General features: G+C 48.0%; 1 protein-coding gene and 1 long non-coding RNA gene across 3 annotated transcripts in view; one reads left to right on the top strand and one right to left on the bottom strand.

Moving 5' to 3' along the window:
* Positions 1-6: 6 nt before the first annotated feature.
* Positions 7-23,029, bottom strand: TMEM268 (transmembrane protein 268). 2 transcript variants are annotated; one of them, XM_019633412.1, is made up of 9 exons: positions 23,015-23,029; positions 18,388-18,576; positions 14,969-15,078; positions 12,867-12,974; positions 11,675-11,824; positions 6,357-6,467; positions 4,239-4,319; positions 3,104-3,292; positions 7-233 (listed from the first exon to the last, which is right to left on the bottom strand). In XM_019633412.1, exons 2-9 carry the CDS (start codon positions 18,494-18,496, stop codon positions 54-56), a joined length of 1,038 nt encoding a protein of 345 aa, XP_019488957.1. In that variant the 5' UTR covers positions 18,497-18,576; positions 23,015-23,029; the 3' UTR covers positions 7-53. The 2 variants fall into 2 exon arrangements, with proteins under 2 accessions (XP_019488957.1, XP_019488959.1); XM_019633414.1 differs by lacking the exon at positions 23,015-23,029 and adding an exon at positions 22,297-22,892.
* LOC109377162 (uncharacterized) overlaps positions 20,798-23,029 on the top strand; it is a 9,126-nt gene continuing 6,894 nt past the window's right edge. The window contains exon 1 of the long non-coding RNA XR_002122830.1: positions 20,798-22,266. This is a non-coding gene — a long non-coding RNA (uncharacterized LOC109377162). The remainder of the gene's footprint in view (positions 22,267-23,029) is intronic.

Below are 23,029 nucleotides of genomic sequence, written 5' to 3' on the forward strand. Positions count from 1 at the left end.
CCTTGACTTCTCACCTTCTGTCTTGAAGGGAGATGAGAACCTTTGTCCCTAGGTCACCTGGCCAGGAACGGGCAGCACCCCGTGCCCAGGATGTGGGCTTCTATGAGCTGGCAGGGGCATGGAACCCTTGGAGAGTCCGTGTGTCGTGTCCCCGCTACCTGGGGGAGCTGGGAGGTCACCAGGAGCCGGATGTAATAGCCACCAAACACTGCCAGCAGCTGCTGGGCCATTTCCTAGAAGAGGCACGAAAGCAGAGTGAGGGCCACAGAGATGCAGCTAACACACAAGGGGAAGCTAGACAGTCCTCACGCCCCTGGACCGGCAGCCATGCTCACGGGGAAGAACCCAGCCAGGCCCTCACCTGGGGCCCTTGGAAGAAGCCTGGTCTGGAACCCCAGCTCTGCAGTTGACTCTGTGGGGAATCCTGTAGCCTCAGTTTCCTCATTTCCGAGGTGGGCAACCAAACTACCGATAGGCGATAATAATATACACAAAAAAGCTATGGAGCCTCAAAGTACTAGAGAAATTAGCATTGACTTATACTAGCCAATCTCCCCCCTGCACCCCCCACCACACACACACTTTTTCCAATTTCCAATGTCTGTGAGCCTGTAGAGTGCATGAGGTCAAGGTAATGCACTTGAAGGAAATCACTAGTGAATGAAGGTGGGCAGCAGGGCAGGACTCTTCAATTCACACAAGGAACCTGCTGGATTCCTTCAGACAAGTGCTCCTGCTATGTTAAGAGTTTGCTTATAAAAACGGGATTCATCACAAAAAGAAAAATACTGTATGATTCCACTTATGTGAGGAACCTAGAGCATTAATTCACAGAGAAAGAACATAGAATGGTGCTTTCCAGGGGCTGGGAAAGGAGGAGTTGATGTTTAAGGGGTATAAGAGTTTCAAGATGAGATGAGAAAGTTCTGCAGCTGGACGGTGGTGATGGCTGCACAACACTGTGAATGTACTTAATGCCACTGAATCGTATACTTAAAAACGGCTATTTTTATGTATATTTCACTGTAATGAAAGACATTAAACAGTAAAAAAAGAATAAAATAAAGAACTTTAGAAATTAGATTTAACGCATGTTCTTAGGAATACATTTGGTCTCTAAGGTCTGTCCACTGGTCTGGCAGCTGGAATTCCATCGAAAAGGCTTCAATTCCTTACATGTGGCATTGAGGGTCTTCATAATACAGACTGTGTCCAGTCTGAATGTAATAAAATCAAGTGTGGGTTACTGCAGGCTATTTATGTCGGTTAAGTTAGTGATTAAGAACAGGCTTTCAAGTGGCCGGCCGAGTGGCTCAGTTGGTTAAGAGCTCGCTCAAGAGTTTGAGCTCTGAGCAACAGCGGTTCGAGTCCAGCCCGAGCTGAGCAGCCACTGAGCTGCCAACAGGTAGCAGGATGGCTCAGCTAAAAAACAAACAAACAAAAAAAGTAAGAACAGGCTTTCAAATCAAAAAAGCCAAGTGGAAATTTCAGCTCAGCCACCTGGTGACGGACCCTGAGCAAGTCACTTCTCCTTGCTAAGCCCATTTCTTCATCAGTAAAAGAAGGGTTAGGCTGGGGTGAGGATTAAAGGAACTAATGGATAGAAAGCCTAGTACCTAGTGCTCAATAAATGTCATCAACAGCATTACCATGGTCATTATTCAAAAAAGCAAAAATCCCACCTAGCACTGTAGGATCAGTGGTATCCTTTGTGCTAGAAAATACTGAAAATTCTTCAAATGAGCCTACCACTCACTAATTCAGATCAGTCTTCTTGCCCATTTACTCTAAACTCAATAATATAAGAAGCAAAGAACTGTGGCAAGAAAACTGGCCTGCTTAGAATCAGTAATCTGGCTTCTGCCCTTGGCTTTGCCACATTCTCTTTTGCTCTGTGACCTTGGGCAAGTCATTGACTTCTTAAGAGGCTTATTTCATCCATCATAAAAGAACAAAATAATCTCTAATCTCAGAAGGTATGCTAAAGAATTTTATGCAATATGAAAAGTTGTTAAAATGTAAGAGGTCATTAGAGCTGTTTCGCCATCTTTCACAGGCACTGGTTTCCATACAACAGTATGGCCCACGCTGAGACGTGGGCCCTGATTATATTTTCTCTAAGTTATAAGGGCAGCTACTTTAAAAACATGTGCACACACACTGGAATTTGATATTCATGACAGGAAATTGTATAACCATTGGTTTGAATGAATTTGTAAAATAATTTAAAAGACCCATCCTATTTAATAGGCTATTTTCCATAAACCCAGACATGCATGCCACAAAAAAGTGCGTGACCTTATCAATCTTTTCTGCTCTTTAGAAAAAAAGGCAGTAGGATTCAAGTGACGACATTAATATTTATCATTTTCTCTTGTAACAGTCCTATCTGCAGGCCCCCTCACTCCCCATCAATGCAAAAGGGCAAGTCTGGGCTGGTTTGGACCTTTAATACCCAAATCTGTCAGGTTAAAAGAAAATACAAGTGCTGTCCTACAGCACACCATTCCCAAGGGCCCCCGTCGCTGCATGTCCCCCAGTGGGTCTGTCCTCATGGCGAGAAGATGGTAGCACAAGCTGCAAACCATATCATCAGGATTTCTGGTCTACCAACACTTGGCGAAACCCAACAGACAGCTTAGGTGGTGGGACCCAACAGAACTCTGGGGCTAGAGGAACTAGACTTCAACAGAGATGCATGTAATATTTAAATATCCAATTGCAATTTGAGTAGATAGTAGGTAGATGATAAATTAATAGATTAAAAAATGACCTAAACTTTCATCTACATGTTCATGGTTAGGTGGGCTGTGATCTATCAACATGCAACTACACATCTAATAGAACTACCAAAAAGAATACCCAAGATATTTAAATACAGGAAATACTCCAGTAAGTAGAAAATGACTCCTATAAACTATTTTTAAAAGTGCTGGGGTGAGGGGAAAAAATATTGGAAACTAGTAGGCTGGAAGATTTGTAGGGTCTCTACCAACTCAGTAAAGCCATGTTCCATGGAATCTACAACTTGAGGCTCCCACACGGACTCTATGCAAGTACCCCGTGAGAGAAGGTGGCCCTGTCTAACCCAGGCGCCTGTTACCTCCGGCTCAGCGTCGGGAACCAGCTGGAGAAGCTCGGTCTGCATGAGCGGACTCTCCATGGGATGAGGACTGCTGGGCAGGAGAGGAGCTTCCTCCAGCAGGTCCTCAGGCCCCTCTGCCACTGTCGTGGGGCTCACCCCAGTCTCCATGACAACACAGAGCTGGCTCAATCTGTTTCTCAGCAAGGACTGCAAAGGAAATAGAGAGGGGGCTCGGGTGGTGTCATAAGTTGGGTAGCACATAGGATGCCGAGTCCTGCCCTGAGCTGCAGACCCACAAAAGACAGACGGACCTTCTACAGACTCAGACGCTGACTCGGGAGAATGTGGAACTGGACCACATGAGAAAGATCAAGTAATTCCCTACAAAAGTACAGTCCGTAATAGCTTCTAAAGCACTTTTCCTTCCATGCTCTCAAATGCTCCTCAAAGCAGCCTGAGACATGGGTATCTTTATCTATATATTGCAGATACGCAATATATTATATACGCAATATAAATAATAATATATATATGCAAACTGCAGCTCAAAGGCCTTGCCCAAAGCCATATAAGGAGCTAATGGGCCAGGTTCAAGGCTAAACCACAATTCTGATTTCAAGGCTGACTACAGTACTTCCAGGGCCCAGGAAAAGGCTGATCCCAGGCTCGGAGACAGGAGAGGTGGGGGACAAACCGGGCATCGTCAACCAGCCCCGTGACCATCCAAGAGTAGTGACAGGACTTCTCAGAGCCTCAGTTTCCTCATCTGTGGAATCAGAGCAAGAGCTCCCTGATCTTCTTCATAAATGGTAGGAAGTCATTTTGAACAGTGAAAGTTGTCTAAATATGGGGTATTTTCCTCTGTCAGGATCTTTATTATTATTATTATTATTATTATTATTATTATTATTATTATAAATATATGCTCACTATATGAAATGTGGAAAACACAATCAGTTAAAACGGAGATTATTTAAAATGCGATTAGCTAAACGGACTTAATTCCTTAGGCAAAACCACCACTGATTCCACATAAGTGTTCTTCCTTCTAAGTACCTTTCCCCAAGACATTTTTCCAACTTTGAGGTCATGCCATCTATACAATTTGGCCTCCTGGTTTACGTTGTTTGTTTTTTCACTTAAAGTATCTTACCTCTTGGTTAGTCTTCATTTCTCGAACATGATCAGACAAAAACTGCACACAGTTCTCCAGGTCAAAGTAGACAAACCAGAGCTGAGGAGAAAAGGAGCCATGATGACTGAGGCTCAAAGCCAGCCCGACCTTGAACTCTCTGTTGCTGGAACCACCTTCTACCTCCTGCCTCCTCGCCGGAGGCCCACCCTACCTGAGGACCGCTGGATTTATTCCAGCCTCTGGCGGAAACAGGCCATTCTGTTCTCTCCCAGAACCCCCAAACATGAAGAAGTCTGCATTGTACGGCTGGTAGAAAAATGGCTTCGTGTGAGAACCCTGTTCAAAATGGCTGCAGCCCCATCTCCCACAAGTCACTAAGCATCTGACAGACTCCAAAGCATCCTGGATGTCATGTATCCATCCAGGGCTACCAGCTTCATCTTCAGGGGCCGGGTGCCCTTCTGTCTGGAATCCAACATGCAAATGAGTCACCCCCACTGCCTACAGCCAGATCAGAGGTAATCAAGTTGGGTGCTCTGCAGGGGAGGGGAGTGGGGTACGAAGTCCTCACCTCACAATTACCTCCCCTTCCTCCACAACCTCAACAGGCCCCAGAAGCCCCGACTAAACTTAGCCAGGCCGAAATCCTCCATGTTCACACATTACATCATCTTGCCAGGTCCACACCTGCCACACATCACAACCCAAATCTGCAAGAAACTGGCAGCCACGCCTCACACCTCCATTCACTCACCACTTCCTCTGGATCCTAGGCCTCCCAGTGACTGACCCAGGAGACCCACGGGCACATCCCTCTTGCAGACTAGTCTCTCCAGCTGTCTCATCCCCACAGGAACATTTTTAAAATGAATTTTCTACTTTTTATCATGAAAATTTTCAAACACATACACAAGTAGAGCAAATAAAGTCATTAAACTTCCAGCTACCCACCATCTTGTTTCAATGGTTATCACTTCATGGCTACTCGTCTCCTCTCTACCCCCTCCCATTACTCATCCCAGACACCTCCATTCCCCACCCCACACCATCCCCAATGGTTTTTCTTTTTAATCCAGATATTGTATCACCTCATCCCAAGATACTACTGTGAAACCAAAAGAACCCAACCATTTTAGAAGACGCGTCCTTTCACGAGGCATCCACCCTCCATGCCTTCAGCTAACACTTGCCAAGTCACCCATGGGCCAATCCAGAAAGAGGATTCGGAGACAAATGAGGCTGAAAGGGCTCCCCGATTCAAGGAGCTCCCAGTCGCCAATGTCACATTTGAATTGCCAGAAATCTTGTGATGCCCTCAAGTTCACCCCCCTGGTGCCACACGAGATCCCCTACACCAGGGGGGTACACCAGTAGGATGTAGGTACATCCTACACCACCTCAGGTGTGCTAGGCTCCAAAAACATGTGGATCTGCATATGTCTGTTCTCTTCTGCAGCCTCAGTACCTAGAACAGTGCCTGGCACACACTAGGCTCTCGGTAAATATCTGTAGGATGAACAGGTCATGCGCACAAAGAGCTTCTTCCCAGGTCCTAGCCACACGCCCACCCCTGGATTCACGCCAGGCAAGGGGCAATGACTGGTGAGAAAGCAGATGTGGTACAGAGGAGATTCAGCAATCTCACCTGGAGATCCCAGCCACGTTCGGGAGATCTGGGCTCATCTAGCCTCAGATGTGTCCCAGACACACTGTGTGACCTCATATTAGTCACTTAAGATCTCCCCACTGCCCTGAGGGCAAAGAAAACAACTGAGCCAGGCAAACAGTGCCTTCAAGGTCTGACCTGCCTCTCCAGGGGCCTTGCATGGGTCCCTCAGTGCTTGGCACACAGGAGGCCCCATCTGTTTGCTGAATAGATGCTGAATGAGGAGTGAGGCTTAGATGGTCTCTGAGCTTCCCTTCCAGCCCCGTGGAGGTTCGAGGCTGGTTACCCTTCAGAGAAGAGCCTCTCCAGGAAGGAACACTGGCGCAGGGAGGAAGGGAAGGGCTGCCGATACCGTCTCATTAGCAGGCTTTGGGAGACACTGTTCAGGCTGGGAGAACAGGGGGCCACCTCTCCCCATCAGCCCAGCCACAAATGGGCCCTCAAGGAGAGGTCACTCTGAGACACGGTACCTGAATCACGCTCTGGCAGCCTTCCACCGTGTCTGTCACTCCCAGCAGCACCCGGTGTCTCTGGAGGGCTCCGTTGGCAGCTGTCAGCCTTAGGTCTGTGTTGGTGTTGGCCTGTAAGACAAACACCAGCCCTGTGGCCAGGGAGCTCTTGGGCTCAAGCAATAGCCACACGCTAGGGCTGTCCCACCCCTAGACACCATGGGACAACGTTTTCTTCAGGACATCTCCGTTTCCTCCCCTATAAAATGAGACTATGGAGTTGATAGGACAATAAATTCAACAGTGTCCGACAGCCCTGGGGTGAAGCCCAGCTCTACTTCCAGCTGTGTGGCCCGGGACAAATCGCGTCCTTTCCCCGAGTCTTGCTTTCTTCGGTTGTAGCATAAGGATAAAGAGTGTCCCTGCCTCCTAGGAAAGTGGTGAGATTTAATTGAGACTGTGTGTGGGAAGCACTTAACCCAGGACCTGGGGCACCGTCAGGTGTCATGAGTACCTGTGGGAGGAGGGGGTAGAGGGCAGACAGATGGGTTTGAGTATTTATTGTGTAAGTAAAGCACCTGCTCTGTCTATAGGGCACCTACTTTCTTTTTTTTATATAGGTAAAATGTCTTTATTGTTTGCAGCATTAAAAAAAGTAAAAATCAGTACGACATTTCATTTCTTAGTTTTCTTAATGAGGTTATAAAAATACAATGCCACTTGGTCTTCATAAACTCTTAAAAATGCCTAGAAGTTCACACTTAGTGTAATATAAAAAGGCACTTAAAACACACAATGAGATAATGTAAAAAGCACCTCATAGATACAATTGAAATTGCTTTGAGAAAAACTTCTAAATATAAACTCCTACATAAATAGGACTCCACTTTTTCTTATTTTCCAAAACATAAACAGATAGCGTTTTCCCCATGTTACCTACAGACATCATAAATGTGGACTGCCTTCTCCCACCTTCTTTGTTCTTGGTACAGGTTAACAGAAAAGCAAGCTAACATCGGCCTGTTTTTCTTCAATTTAATCTCTTATTTTGCTTAAGATAAAACAAAATTCTTAATTTGTAACCGAGATCTTTTAGTATGCCTGGCTCATTTTCATTTAGTTTCAAATCACAATTCATTATAAAAAATAAGGCAGGAAGAAGATGATACAAATTTTCTTTTTTTAAGTACTTGTAATTCAGCTGCCAAAATCTCCCTAAGCAACATTTCTGAAGCATGTGAACATACGTGTGTGCGTATTTTTAAATACTGCTGTTGCTTCATTCTGGCTTTTGAGCATAATGAAATCATACTAACGTAATCTTTGTAAACTGGGATCACAGGTTTGAGTACAACTCAAATCACTCAGTGAATTCATCTGTGAAAGAAAAGATAATGTACTTCACATATTTTTAACTCTTCATTTTCTTTCAGGTTGATCAAAGGATAAACAATCCACACCATAATTTAAATAAAAACCCACTGACCTTTGTCATGCACGTGCTATTATTGTTAAAGTAAGTGTATTCCTGCTGTGGCAAGTCTATGTTTTGCGAATTTTTATAAGATTATCTTTTCAAGGCATTGGTTAGAAAGATAAATGCTTTCTTTGAACTGAAAGAAATGCAAGACAGAACATTAACTCATTCTCTACATATAGGAGGGCACCTACTTTCCAAAGTACCTAGCACAGTGCCTGGCCCTCAGAAGGAGGGACTCTGGGACTCCGTCTCGTTCTTTCCCCTCCCAAGCCAATGATGCTGTGGATTTAGGTGACAAAGCAGACGCTAAGCAAGTCAGAGAGAAGGGAGAGGAAGGGTGTTGGGACCCAAAGTGCTGATTTGGGGAAGAGGCCCTCCGCTCCCGCCCTCACCCCCGCCCCAAGGACTTTGAGATGCAATTATAAGGCAGCCCAATCAAGGACAATGGTTCCCAAAAGATCAGGATCCCTGCAGGGAGCTTTCAAAAATATGAGAAGGCCCTTTTGGTTGTCACAGGGATGGGATGGAAAAAGCTGGCACTTAGGGACAAGGACCAGGGATGCTAAATGTACTCTCATATACCTTCCACGGAAGGCCATGTCCCATGAGAGACAATCCCACATGCAGAGGAACCGTCCCCCAGCTTAGCTTACCTAGACTCCAAATGCCCCACTGGGTGGGAATGCAGGTGAAAAATCTACTTACAATTATCTGACTGGCTAACCTAACTCCATTTCTCATGTAAACCTAAAGTGGTTTTTTTAAATGCGTTTAAAATATACTGAATTTTCCATGAAAGCCACTACTATGAAAATCAAGGGATGATTATATTTTGTTTTGCCTAGAGCGTCCGTAAGGGTTGTTCACCCTTTCAGAAACCTGTATTACCAAAAGTTCAAATCACGACTCCGTCTCTCACTACCTATATAACCCTGGGCAAATTGCTCACTGTCTCTCTGCCTCCATCTCCTCACCCCCAAATTGGAGATAATAATACCCCCTTATAATAGGGATTATATAACAAGGACAAAATGAGTTCATCCACATAGAAGAACACTTGGAAAAATAAACACTCAATACATGTCAGGTAATGATTATCATTACTATAATACTGAATTGAAATCATCGTGTTTTTCACTGTATCATGTTGGCCACAAACAAATATTTTTAGGACTATTCCTACGTGCCCTGGCAATGTGCTTTACTCTATAGCAGATACAAGGCAGGGTCCTCCTTCCTGCCGCAACACACCTTCCAATTTTGAGAAAGGCTATTAATGCCCCAAACAAGGGGAAAATAAGGCAGTGTGTGCAAAATGGTGAGGCGCTCAAAGATGCTATGTGATGCAGGTAGGACATTAACAGTAACAAGGGTCAGGAAGGGCAACCTGCATGGTCCTGAGTGATAAGGCATCCAAAGAGGAGGAAGTCCTTGAGCTGAGGCAAGACCTGACGAAGCTGTGTGACCACAGACTGGTTACTTAACCTCTCTGAGCTTTGGATTTCCCACTGGCCAAGCCAATAATCGTAATAGTTAATATTTATTGAGCATTTGCTTTACACCAGGTACAATTATAAGTACTTTGCATGTATTAAGTCATTTAATTCTCCAAACAATGCTATGAGGAGCTACAATTATTATCCCATTTCACAGATGAGAAAACTAAGACCCCGAGAGGTTAAGTAATAACTTACCACGGGTTTGCAGAGCTAGCAAATGACAGAGGTATCCTGCCTCCTTGTCAGGCTGTTGTTGGGCATAGATATCAGACTCCAAACACAAAGCGTATAGTAGGTGTTCATTAAATGGTAGTCATTACTAGGAAGGAAAGGACCCTGGAGAGGTTTCCTGAATGAGCAAACAGTGATCACAGAAGTGTTACTGCGTACCTGGGGCCTCCATGCTGCACCTATGGGTAAAGACACAAGGTCTTGTTCACCTCTGTGCCCTGTGCTTGGCACATTATCTGGTACTTGCAGGGGCTTCATAAATACCAGCTGAACAAGGAAGGGAGAAAAGACGGCAGCCAGCCACAGCAGGCATTCCCCAAACTGCATGACACCTGCTCCTTGAAGCACCTGCCAGGTGCCAGATATTTAGCTCCTGCTAAAGCAGAATATACTTTGCTTTCCCCCCTTCCCCAAGAGAAGCTTCTTGCTGCAGGAGCAGCCAGCTCAATTTAATTTTTATAGGCCAAGCACAAGGGCCATGAAAGCTTCAACAGAGCCCAAGGCAGCAGTATTTTGTCAGCCTTGTCACAAAGCCCAACAATAATCTTTTCAGGATGATTAAGCCATAAAGTTCCTATTCGTTCCTGTGTGCACAGGCCCTAAATGGAACTCATGCCCCAAACCCTGTCCACACTTCCCAACATCCCACCCTCTCCTCCTGGGTAAGCAAGTGCAGAGTGTTTGCTAAAGATCTCCAAGTCCACTCTAAGCCGGGTGCTGGGGGAGCCTCCTAAGCACCAGAAAGACGGCAGAGGTGTGATAGGCAGGACAGGGCCCCTGCAAGATGTCCAAATCCTACTCCCCTAAACCTGTGACTATGTTACATTACATGGCAGAGGGAAATGAAGGTTGTAGGTGGAATTACTGTTGTTAACTAGCTAGCCTTAAAATAGGGAAACTGTCCCAGATCATCTGAACTGCCCAGTACAATCTCAAGGGGCCTTACAAACGGAAGAGGGAGGCAGAATATTCAGAGGAAAAGATATGCGAAGGACTCGGGCTGCCACTGCTGGCTTTGAAGGTGGAGGAAGGGAACGCAAGCCAAGAAACGCAGGTGGCCTCCAGGAGCTAGAAAAGGCAAGGACACAGATTCTCCCCGCGAGGCTGCAGAGAAGATGCAGCCCTGCTGTGTGAACCTCCTAAACTGCAGAACTGTAAGGTAATAAACTGGTGTTCTTTTCAGCCACTGAGTTTGTGGTGATCTGTTACAGCAGCGCTGGAATACCAAGACCGTCAGGTATTGACTGAGGACGTGGCTTGGAATCGAAGCATCCTGGCCTTGAATTCCAGCTCCACCATTTATTAGCAGCATGACCTTGGACTCGTCCTTGAGCCTTTTGGAGCCTGGATTCCTCATCTGTAAAATGAGCGTGAAAGACTCTACCCAGAGATTTACTGGGGGGGGGGGGGGGGGGGGGGGCTAATGAGTTAACATATGGAAAGCATTTAATAGACCCACCACATATGAAGTACTCAGTAAGTAACAAAAGGCAGACAATGAAGAAGCAGAATTAGTGAACCACATATAAGCCAGAAGGTATCAGTCTCCTTTGTGAATGAGATCGGGAATCGGACACTCAGGCTTTGAGCCCCTGCTCTGCCACTCACACTGGGATGGGCCAGGATATCTAACCCCTCGGACTACCTGCTTTCTGCAGCCCAGGTGGTTGCAGGGGTTCAATGAGACAGGATTGACAACAGAGCCCCGGGTCAGGGCCTGCTCACCTCCCCCACCCTTCAGCCTCAGGCACCTGTGCTCAGTAACCCCTCCTCACTCAGGGCCTCTTGTGAGCATCCACAAGAGACGGTGCATGAAAGGGTTCAGTGAGCTCAAAGTGCTGTACACACAAATACTGGCTATCAGGGCCCCCCTCCCCGCTCCCAGGCTCTCTCAAAACACAGCTTGCTTCCAGAAAAACACCCTGCAGGGATTAGATAGGAAAGGGAGAGAAGGTTTAATCACACATGTGATTTGATTTCTTTCAGTCACTGGGCACATGGGCAAGTGTACATTTTCATGGTTGGAGCAATTCCTTGATGGAGGTTAAGAGAGGAAAATCTGATTTGGGATCCTCCTGCCCACACAGCCCTTTTGGAGGGAATGTGGCTGGGGTCTCCAGATGTCTCACCTTCCTCTGATGTCTCTCGAAGATGAGCATGAGAGTCAGGGTCAGGCTGACCGCGGCCAGGGTCACGAGCAGCACGCCCACCCAGTGGTTCCCCAGGGCAAACATCTGGCTGGTCGAGTAGATGTTGGCCCACACCACCACGTAGAAAACCTGCGAGAAGACGGGGCGAGAGCATGGTCAGCAACGCCAGTCCTCGAGGGGGGCAGCTCCACTCAAGGGACACGCTTGGACACTTCTGACACCTCCCTGGGTTCACAGAGCTCACAGGGCCTGTGAGAAGAGACTGATGGGGGCCTGTGAGAGGGAGCCCTTGCCCCCTGCTCCTAAGTGAAGGTAGAGGAACGGGATTAGAGTAGTTACTCCGAATCCCTGCTTGCCCTGATTTTCAATAAAGCAGGAAAAGGGCAGGGGGTTTGGGAGGGAAAGAAATCTGAGACAGAAGCCCACATGGGTCCTTCCATAGTTATGGGGCCTGGACAAGTTATAACAACTCTCTGAGCCTCGGTTTCCTCATCTGTAAAATGGGGATAATGCCTACTTCACATGGTTGATATAAGAGTGAGTAACATAACATATGTAACAGGCTCGCCCATATTAAAAAGTCCATACAAGCCAGTTGCCATCCTTTTCCCTTTCTGAGAAGCGGGACGTGGGGTATCAGGAGTGCTATTTGCCCATTTATCCATCCAGAGCAGAAAATCAGTGGGTAAGAGCACAGATGCTGAAACCAGGCTGGCTGGGTTCAAATGCTGGCTCTGCCATATATGTATGTTTATATGTGTATGCATACATGTTTGTACACACACACACACACACACACACACACACACACACACGATTAGAGCTGCAATGGACCCATGTGTTGAACAGATGGAGAAACCACATCCCAGAGAGGAGAAGTCTTGACCAAAGCCAGACACTAAGTCCAGAGCCTCAGTGGTGGGTCTACAGATCCCCAATCCCGAGTTCTGTCCTCAGTAAACCCTGCCTCCCACCCTTTACCTGGGCACCTTGTTACACCTCTCTGCCATAAATGCCTTCTTATACCAAATCCAGGTCCACCTGCACTGCCCTCTTCCAGGAGTCAGGCCACCAGCCCCCAAACCTTTACACGCACCAACAGGCTCCAGGCCACGATGCCCAATGCAGCAGTGCCACAGGGGGCCACAGCAGGGGCCCACCTCCTCCTTACCACAGCAAAAGCCAGCCGCATAGGCCTCGAGTTGTAGATGATGTATCTTCTCACTTGGGGTTCCAAGAGGGCGCTCTCCGCCAAGCTTCTGTACTGGTCAGCCGGGACCTGCTCGGCCACCCATGGAAAGAGATCTATCAGCCACAGAGGGTCCCTCCCCACCTCCTTCCTGACAGCAAGATGTCATGTCCAGTTCCCATGGTCAGCAGTCATTGTCATGGGGAAGGGGGATCAGGCGCACTCTGGGCTGGACCAGAAGGCAGAATGAAGAGCTCAGGGCACCGATGGCGACCACAGGGCGCAGCTTTCCACTCAGGGAAGGTCAGGCGTCACGGGGGCGGTGGGACAGCGCGACATCCAGGAGGACATCCCGCAGAGGGATCCCCGCTGCCCAAGGCTCAGTACCTCACAGCAGACCCAGGACAGCCTAACGGTTAAGGCACAGGCCCGGGAGTCGGCCAGCCCTGGGTCCAAACGTTGGCCCTGCCACTCACGTGCTGTGCGAACTGGAGAAAGTAACTCCACTCGTCTGAGCCTGTTTCCTCCTCTGTAAATGAGGATAACAAGAGTACCCAGCTAATAGGGGCGGCATGCGTTGAAATAAGATAACACAGGTGTAATACTTATATGTGCATTATACAGTAAGTATATGTACAATATGAACACACTTATTTGGCCATTGTTCTGCCTACCACAGCTGGTTATATTTTACTGGGATAGATATGCGTATCTAAATGTACGTGTAAACCGGCCCAGTGCTGGTCTCACAGTGAGCACTTGGTACACAAGTGCTATTATCAATACTGCAATATCAGTTAACTATTAATACAGTCCAAAGTGCTGAACGAAAACTCACATCTGCCTGCCCGAACAAAAGCGTCGCAGCACAGAAAGGCCCTACGGGAGTGGACTGCGTAAGAAAACGGAATTGAACCATTAAAGACGCTACTTAGGAGCGTGTAGAACAGTATGTCAACCGTTCGCTGAAGACAACTATTTAAGAAAAGTGCTGCTCTGAACAAAGGCTGAAAGGAAGCTGGGGGAGATCAACCAGCTGTTATGCTGATGCGGGCTTAGTCCTATCAATTTGGGAAGTTTCCCTTGCATGGGGATAAAATGTTGTTTTAAACAATAATGCAATTCAGTTTAAAAAGACAAACTCTAAAATCTTCAGGGTAAAATTAGAAGTGTATCTTCCCCATCTGTAATGAACCCTCCCCGGGCAGTGCAGGGCAAGGCCTAATCACGCTGGGGGCTTTGGAGAGAGAACCACATCTGTGGGTATTTAAGAAAAACAGCAACAGCTACAATTTTTTGAACATTTGCTATGTCCCAGAGATAGTACACGTGTTCCTCAAGCATTAGTTCACTTAATCCTCAGAAAAACCCTGAGTCAAAGGTATTACTATTGCCTTCATTTTACAGATGATGATACTGGGCCTCAGAGAGGTTACATCACCAGCCTGAAGTCACACAGACAATGGGCGAGAGAGCTAGACCTGCTTCCAGAACAGTGGCTCTATGAAGCCTATGCCTCAAGTCACTATGCTCGAAGGTACTGCATTATCAGCCACTGAATACATGGACCTCTTCCTCTCCTAAATGCCCTTCCTCCTGTCTACCCAGAAAACACCTATTTTTCCTTCAAGGTTCCAGATCAAGTATTTGCTCCTCTGCAAAGCTTTCACCACCAGTGCCCCTGCCCAGGAAGGTTTATCATGTTTTCCTGGGGAGGTCTGCAATGCCTTAGAGTCCTCTACTGCAGCATTTATCTCTTGTTGTCTGATTTAGCCGACGCACAGCCATCTCCCCCACTGGGCTCTGTGCGCACAGGTTCTGGGGCCCATTCACCTCTGCAGCGCTTAGAGCCCAGCTACGTGCCTGGCACGGAGTGGGCACCCAAAACACACATCTGTTCAGCGAGCTCATTGGGAAGAGAGCATAGTTCTAATACATCTTCCTTCTATCCCCTACCATATCAAGCACATGGTAAGTGTTTAATAAATATTTTGTGAATAGCTGGATGAAAGGATAGATGGACAGACAGGTAGATAGAGGGATGGAAGGAAAAATGGTAAGGACTCAATAAAATCAGCACTCACCTGAATGCCCCAGGTCTGTAGCTGCTCTTCTGCGGCTCCCAGGTCAAAGGAGATGGGTGCACAGGTATTGTCAATCCGGAGAACTGTGAGGACCTGGCCATTGCGGAGCTCTGAAAGCAGACCGACCTGAAGCTTCACCTGGCTGAGCAATAACTACTTTGGATGAGCCCAGAGCCTGACGGCATCACCTCCTCTGGCCACAAGCACCTTGTCATGCAAGGAGGGACCGAGTAGCTGTCCTCAAATCCCTAAAGAAGAACTGGACTTGACAGGAAAGCCCCCCAGAAGGCAGAACTAAGGCCAGATCACGGAGGCGATTAGGACACAATGCAAGACAATATAAGAAAGAACCCAAAATAAGAGCTGTCTACACAGAGAATGGGAGGTAGTGAGCTCCCCATCACAAGGGATATTTAAACAGAGAATGAACAATTAACTACATGGAGGAGATCACGTAATAAACATTTATTATTGCACTGCTTAACCAAGTAACTCTTCCATTCCCAGGGGGCTCAGAGTCTAAGTAAGAGATAACCGACTGTGGCAGGCAGAGCAATGGACCCCCAAAGATGCCCTGCCCTACTCCCCAGAACCTGTGCATACGTTGCGGTCCATGGCAAAGGAGAAGTAAGGTTGCAGATGGAAGTAAAGTTGCTGATCAGCTGGCTGTATATAGGGAGATTACCTTGGATTATCTGGGTGAGCCCAATGTAATCACAAGGATCCTTAAAAGTGGAAGAGGGAAGCAGCAGAAGTCAGGAGGGATTGTGGAAGAAAAGCACAGAGAGGAATCACTGCTAGCTCTGAGGATGGAGGGAGGTTCATGAGCCAAGGAATGTGGACAGCCTTTGGAAGCTGGAAAAGGAAAGGAAACAGATTCTCCCCTGAGCCTCCTGAAAGAATGCAGCTCGCCGACACCGAGATGATTTTCATTCAGTGAGGCCAGGATCCGACGTCTAACCTACAGAACTGGGAAAGCATGAGTTTGTGTTTTGCAAGCCACTATGTCAGTGGTAATTTGTTACAGCAACTATAGAAAACTCATATACTGACTGACTGGTCACCCCTCCCAGTGTCTCGGCAACTCACTCAACATTTTAAAAGTAAAAGTGAGTTAGGTGTTACCCCAGAAAACACACCACATCCACCTCGGCTGATCACAACAACTATCAAAACTCTTGCCCTGCGAGGCTGTGATGAAGTCAGGCTGTGAGCCTGAGGCCAGCTGGCCTGAGAGATCCGGGCTGAAATTCCCTAAAGTCTGGCCCAGGCAGATGCGGCGGCAGAACGAGGCCAAACCCACCTTCAGTCCTGAGTACAGACTCTGGACAGAAGCATAAACTAGCTAGTCTGGGGTGCAAACTGTCACTCTGCCTCTCAGTAACAGAGTAACCTTGAAGAAACAATCTAAGTCCCTGGCCAGCCACTTAGAGGATGGTCACATCCACTGCAGAAAACTTTTCAAATCATTAAGACCATGGAAATAAAGCGGTTGCCACAAAATGGGTGACTAGCTGGCCACTATTGTCGTAACTTAAAAGCAAGCGTGTCAGAGCTCAAAAGTTACGTAGAGAAGGAGGATCTAAGGTGACTTCCTAAAAATATGAAAAAATAAAATTATACAATTAGATTTAAAACGAAGCAAATGAGGGAAACGAGACAAAAAAGAAAATAGAAGCCGAAATAAAACAAAATAAAATAAAGAATAACTTCCGGGAACTGAGCCCTCACTATGCACCAGGCACGGGGCTTAGGCTTCAGGTCATGATTTCATTTAATCCTCCAAGAGCCCTAAGAGGTGGACGCCACACACATCATGGAAAAGGAACAAGCCTCTGAAAGGCTAACAAACTTGCCCAATGTTACCAGGGGAAATGAACGCAAGAAAAAGCAAGGAGAAAAGGTAAATGCTCAAGATGCAGGCCATCATGCTGGATGGGGCCCAGGCTCGCTCTCCATCTCACAGCACTAAATGGCAAGCCCATGTAGGTGTGGACTCCGGCCATGGAGCCTGTGACACGCACCGCCCCCAAAGCTGGCTCTCTGCACATTGAGCGAAGTGTCTGCCCCAGCAATGCACTCTCCAGTGTCTTTGTCTGCCTTCTGAACCACGGGTTCCTGGGTTCTTGGCAATCATCTCTCTCATCTGTTCCTCTGAGTGAGAATAGCAAGTCCTCCATTTAGACATACTTGTTTTTAACACTTAGATTAGAGGGAAAGATCTGAAAAGCTACCAAAGAAGTACGAGAGAGAGAGAGAGAGAGAGAGAGAGAGAGAGAGAGAGACAGAGACAGAGACAGAGAGAGAGAGAGAATGAATGAGTGTGTGTGTGTGGAGTGGGGAGCAATTTCCTGCAAAGGAATAAGAACTGGCCTGCCAAAAATCAATGGAGCAATGTCTTCAAAGTTCTGAAGAAAAATTATTTCATTCCATTTTATTCTACTCTGTGTGTGTGTGTGTGTGTGTGTTTGCTTTCCTAATAGCAGTAGTAATAAAAGAAATCCTTGTTTTTAAGTAGTTGAGTAACCAGCCACATTTCGATGGATCCCACAATTTAGAATGCTGTCTCCCCTTGTCTATTCCCAGCCATTCATTTATTCATTCATTCATTCAACAAAATACTTATTGAGCATCTACTATGGCCCAAGCTCTGTGCAGGTACTACGCCTTGGTTCAACACAGAGAGGCACAACACAAACAGAGCCTCTGCCCTTCTAAAGTTTACATTCTAGTAGGGAAACTGGACATTTAACACTTTATTACGCAGGTAATTATTTAATTACAGACTGTGATAGGTGCTATGGGGGAGAAGTAGGGCTATATCAGAGGATCCTGACTTAGGCTGGGCCATCAGGAGAGGATTCCCATGGAAGGGATATCTGAACTAAACTCTGAAGATGAATGTATATTACGCAGGGGAAAAGAGGCAGGAAAAGAGCGTAACAGGCAGAAAAAAGAACAGCAGATGCAAAGGCCCTGAGGCAGGACAGCATGGCAGAAACCCAGAACAGCGGCAGCCGGAGTCATTAAGACAGGCCGTGCAAGCTGGTGAATGATGGAACTGTGTGCCAAGCTCAATAGGAAACACTGAAGCAGAAAGTGACACAGTTGCTTGTGAATTTAAAAAAGATCCCTCTGGATGCTAGGTGGAGAATGGATGGAAGAGGCAAGGAGAAGAGATCAGCTAGGAAGCTACAGCAGGGATCAAAGCAGAGGGTGATGGTGGCTCGATTTAAGGAGGCAGAGACAGACAGAACAGGTAGAAATGACAAAAAATTGCCTGGAAACAAATCCCAAAATGCCCGCCCTTATCTAAAAGCACTTCTGTGCCCACCCGTTCTCCTTCTTCACACTATGTGAGTACAGCTCAGTATCCTGGGGGCAGTAGCAGGAAAAGGAATTCAGGGCCATGACCTTACCTTGCCCCCAGCCAGGAGGGCTCCCCACCGGCAAGGCGCTCCAACCAGCGGAGGAGGTGGACAAGGGGCCAGCCGCCCCACCTGGGTCCATCTGCGGTTCACAGGCCATAGCCAAGAGCCAGCTAGGTGTCTACTTCCCCTTCTCAGGGCTGTGGTTCATTCTGGGGCACCCAGATTAGCTGCACCTGCCTTCAGAAAACAGCAAAGAAAAAACTTCAGGCCTGAGCCTGACAAGCTGGGCTCCCTGGGCTCTCCTAAGCCAGTCATCACAAGGCCTGGTGGAACACACCCGGAGTCTTTCTGCTGACTTTGGTCTTTCTGGTCATGCTGAGGAACGTTCTCAGGAGCGAGAAGGAACTAAAACCCTCCCAAGACCTCAAATCAGAACTTCCCTTCTGGTCTTGGGTCTTCTCCAGCTCAGACACATCCAGGGACCCAAAGGGAACCCAGGATCTACCCAAGTCTCACTTCCAGGCATGTGAAATTTCCATTCCTTTACTAAGGGCAGGACAGGTACATTCATCATGGGGAGACTTTTACACAAAGGATCTCAGGTAGCTTCCCAGACGACATTGCAAAATACAAATGAAAATAAATCAGGATAGTAGAAAAGATATATTTTAAAAAATGTAAGGGTCGGCTGAGTGGCGCCTTGGTTGGGAGTTGCCTTGGGATGCCAGCTCTGAGCAGCAGGGCCGCAGGTTCGGATCCCACATGGGCCAGTGACGCTGCGCCCTCTACAGCTAAGATGGTGAACAACAGCTGGACCTGGAGCTGGGCTGCCGTGAGTCGCCGGCAACGGCGTGGGCTGCAGTGGGCCTGCAGTCAGCTGCCGTAAGCTACCGTAAGTGGCCAGCAGCCGGTGTGAGTGGCCATCCAATGGCTGGCGACCAATCTGCCTCAGCCAGGAAGAGTGCAATGATAATATCAACATGGGCCAGTGAGGCAACGTCCTCCACAACTAGACTGAAGAACAAAAGGACAGCAACTTGTCTGTTCCCCTTCCCCAATTCCCCAATGCTGTTCCCTTCCCCAATAAAAAGAAAGGAAAAAAAAAGTCAGTTGTACAACCTATGAATCATGTAAACTTGGGGAAGTGGTTTAATGTCAAAGAGCTTCAGCTTTGCTCTATTTAAATAGTGGTACCTTCCCACAGGGTTGCTGCACAAAGAAACGAAGGGATGATACACATAAAGGACGGACAGCAGCATCTGGAACAAAGGACACATGACATAAAACTATCTCTAGTTGCTGCTCTTTTGAGATTTGACAAGCCAAGGTTGTGCCTGAGCCAAGAATTTGGTTTTGAGCTTCCTGGTAGCCAAAGCTAAAATGGAAATGCTGTCCGTTAAATAGTTCCTGTTATCTATAAGGAGAAAAGAAAACCAAGGGCGTGGGGAGCAATGCACCCTCCTGGCGCTTAGCTCGAAAAGACCTTGGAAATGCTTTCAAAGCCTCGGGAGCAGGGTCAATGACAGCACAGCAGACATGACCCTTAGCCACTTTGTAAACAAGAGCAGAGATGCCCTTTGTGGGTCTTTCCTTGAATGACAAAGCAGTTTCCGGTGCCATCCGCTCTGGCTGGAACCTGCACACTTTATCTGTGAGGTGTCCACCTGGAGCCTGAGAATCAGCCCCCACAAGGAAAACCGTGGCGAAGTCCCTGGGATGACAAACCAGCCTTGCTAAAGGAAACGTTTTTTAAATCCTCTAAAAATCATCTTTTGCTGCCACGGTTCTCGATGCTGATGAAGACAGGAAGTGTCCGGTCGGCACACACCTGCTTGAGTCCAAGCTGGCCTGAGGACTGCCTGCCACTTCTCAGGTACCCCAAGTGGGGAACCTGACTCCCTCACCACCTTCCTCTTCTCTCGGTCCTTTAAAAAGGACCAGCTGCATTATTTGTGGGGGCCAGTGCAAACTGAAAATGTGGGGTCCCTTGTTCAAAAATAAAGAATTTCAAGATGGTGACAGCGGACAAGGTGCTTGTCAAGATGGTGCTTCCTAAATGGGAGGCTCTGTGTGACTCAACAGATTGCATGCACCTGAGCTGGCCCTGACTTTATGTTACAGAAGATCACTTGGGAGCCCCCTCCACCAACCAAGAATATACAAAAATGAGTCTTTCACTAACAAGTATCACATGCCTGCCCTGTATCAGGCTTTAAGGCGAGAAAGCAGCAAAATGTTAGGAAAAGGGCGAGGAGTTTAATACCAAGGAGCCTGGACTTGAATATCTATCTGCTCAGCTGCTCCCATGGGCTGTGACATTCACTACCAAGGTATTTAACACCCTGAGCCTTGCTGTCCTAATCTGTAAAATGGGTTCAGGGAGGCCTGCCTGGCATAGCTGCTATGGGGATAATAGAAGGAAATATATGTGTCACATTCAACACCCTGCTCACCAACCAGGTCCCTTTCCTCACAGGTTTTCCTCATTTCACAGGAGAGAAAACTGAAGGTCAGTGGTGTGCAGGGACCTGCCCAATGTAAGGTGGCCAGAAGCTGTGGAGCCAGGAGGTAAACCCAGGCCATCTGGCTCGAGTCCAAGCCCATCACTCCCATGCCCTTGAGCCTGGGGACCCAGGTCTGGCTGCCTCTGGGCCTGTTCCTTACACCACCTTTAAAAAAGAAAGAGAGAGAGAGACGGAGAGAGAGAGAGAAGGTCGAGGGAGACATTTCCCAGGTGTGATCCAGCGACAAATTCCAGTCGGTATCTGAGATGCTATGCTCTGGGAGGGGCGCTGGAGGGCAGGGACCATCTCCTCGTCACCCAGCCCAAGGCCTGGCCCACACCAGGCACTCCCAAACATTGTTGAGCATTTACCAGTCAATCATATCACCCCTTACTTCCTTCCTCTTATTTTGTCCTCCCCCACCCCCACCCCGGCAGAGGCATGAAAGCAACAACAGTCCAAGGATATCTGCCCTGTACTTGGCAATCACTGCAGCCCTTTCCTGCCTCATCTGATCACCTCCTAGGCCCACCAGGAAAATACAGTCCTTAGATACATTTTCCACTGAAGGCTGTTTCAGTGCAATGGCTAAAAGTAACCTGCACAGTCCTCCCACTTTCCGTTCCACCTGTGTGACCTGGAGCAAATTACTTAACTTCTCTCAGCCTCGGTGTCTTTGCATGTAAATGGAGACAATCATGATAACTTTAAGTTGTTGTAAGGCTTAGAGTTCATCCATGTGAATCATTCAGAGCAAGGCTGGGTAAATACGAATGACTGAAAGGAATAAAGCTGTCCTTATTTTTACTCCACAGGTATTCCCTAAGAAACTTCTAGTGCCAGGTGCCATGCTTTCTCGACTATAAAACCAGAAATTTAATCTTAAATCCCTCTTCAACCCTCCCTGCTGGGGGCCACCATCTGATGGAAAAGACAAACTCAGAGAAAGAGAAATAAGAAACAGACAATGACCACGCAGGGCAGTTAGAGGGACGGTAGAAAGGCTTAGCAAAGTGCAGGTGAGGGCAGGGACTGCCAAGTAGGGAAAGGGACAGCCGAGGCCAGGATGGGCCCAATCAGCGCAGCCAGCCTCTGCACTCGCCCTACAGCCCCTTGTCCAACCTGGAGGCTGCAAAGGGCAGGAGGGGTGTTTAGCAAGACTGGCCAAGGGCAGACACTGACCAATGATGACCTTTCAGTGTGCCCTGGGCCTAGGACCCTACCCAGCACTGCACCAGTCCTATGGGGGGCAGGAGAGGAGGACAGACAGACACCAGGGTGGAGGCACAACCACAGTGAGCACAGCCCTGCGGCTCCTGCAACTAACTGGTCATCTACTCCCCAGCTTCTTGGAGTTTTAGTTCCCTTCGCTGACTCTGCATTTAACCAGACCTTCCGGTTATCCATCTTTTTTAGCTTAGTGGTAAGTCCCTGCAAAGGAATATGTCCTTACGTCCTGCTGAGCAAAGGTCTCCATTTCTCCAGACACTGAGTGCCCAGCCTTCCCAGGAACCGGGCGCTTCACTGAGCTTTGGGGAAGGTATGGGGGGCGGGGGAGGGGAGCGGAGGTTGGGAGAGAAAGAAAGATCCTAGTTTTTACAAGTCAGGTTTTGTTTTTGTTAAACTGGAAAGTCCCAATAAGAGGCCCTAAGAGGGCCTGTCACAGAAGTTCTGGGGTAAAAAGGCCTTGAGAAACAGCGAGTCCAAGCTCTCCATTTTACAGATGAGGCTATTAAGACCCAGGAAAATGAAAGTGAACCATCCAAGATCAAGGAGATAGTCGGGGTCCGAGCCAGAGCGGAACCGGGCTCATCCAGGCAGGGGATGTCCCACCACGTCTGGCCTTGGCCTTGGGCAGATGTGTCTTGCCCCAGTCGCCGCCCTCAAGCCCGGTCCCGGGTCTGCTGCCTGGGCGACTCCTTCACCAAGAAATCACCCCCACCGGCCACCGGCTCCCAAAAGCCGCTCGAGAGCAGCTCCCACGCACAACACGCGGAGGAAGGGGCCCAAAGGCGTCCGGAAGAAGCCAGGCGCGATCACGGCGCCCACCCCGGGCTAGAGAGCGCCCAGGCGGCCGCGCAGCACCGGGCCCGCGCGACTCAAATCTCGGCTCGCGGCTGCACGAGCCCGCGCGCAGGCACAGGGGCGCGCCCGGGCCCGCGCACACTCACCCGGCCGCGCCGCTG

This window comes from Hipposideros armiger, unplaced genomic scaffold, assembly GCF_001890085.2.
Source record: "Hipposideros armiger isolate ML-2016 unplaced genomic scaffold, ASM189008v1 scaffold_1306, whole genome shotgun sequence".
Classification (NCBI taxonomy): Eukaryota; Metazoa; Chordata; class Mammalia; order Chiroptera; family Hipposideridae; genus Hipposideros; species Hipposideros armiger.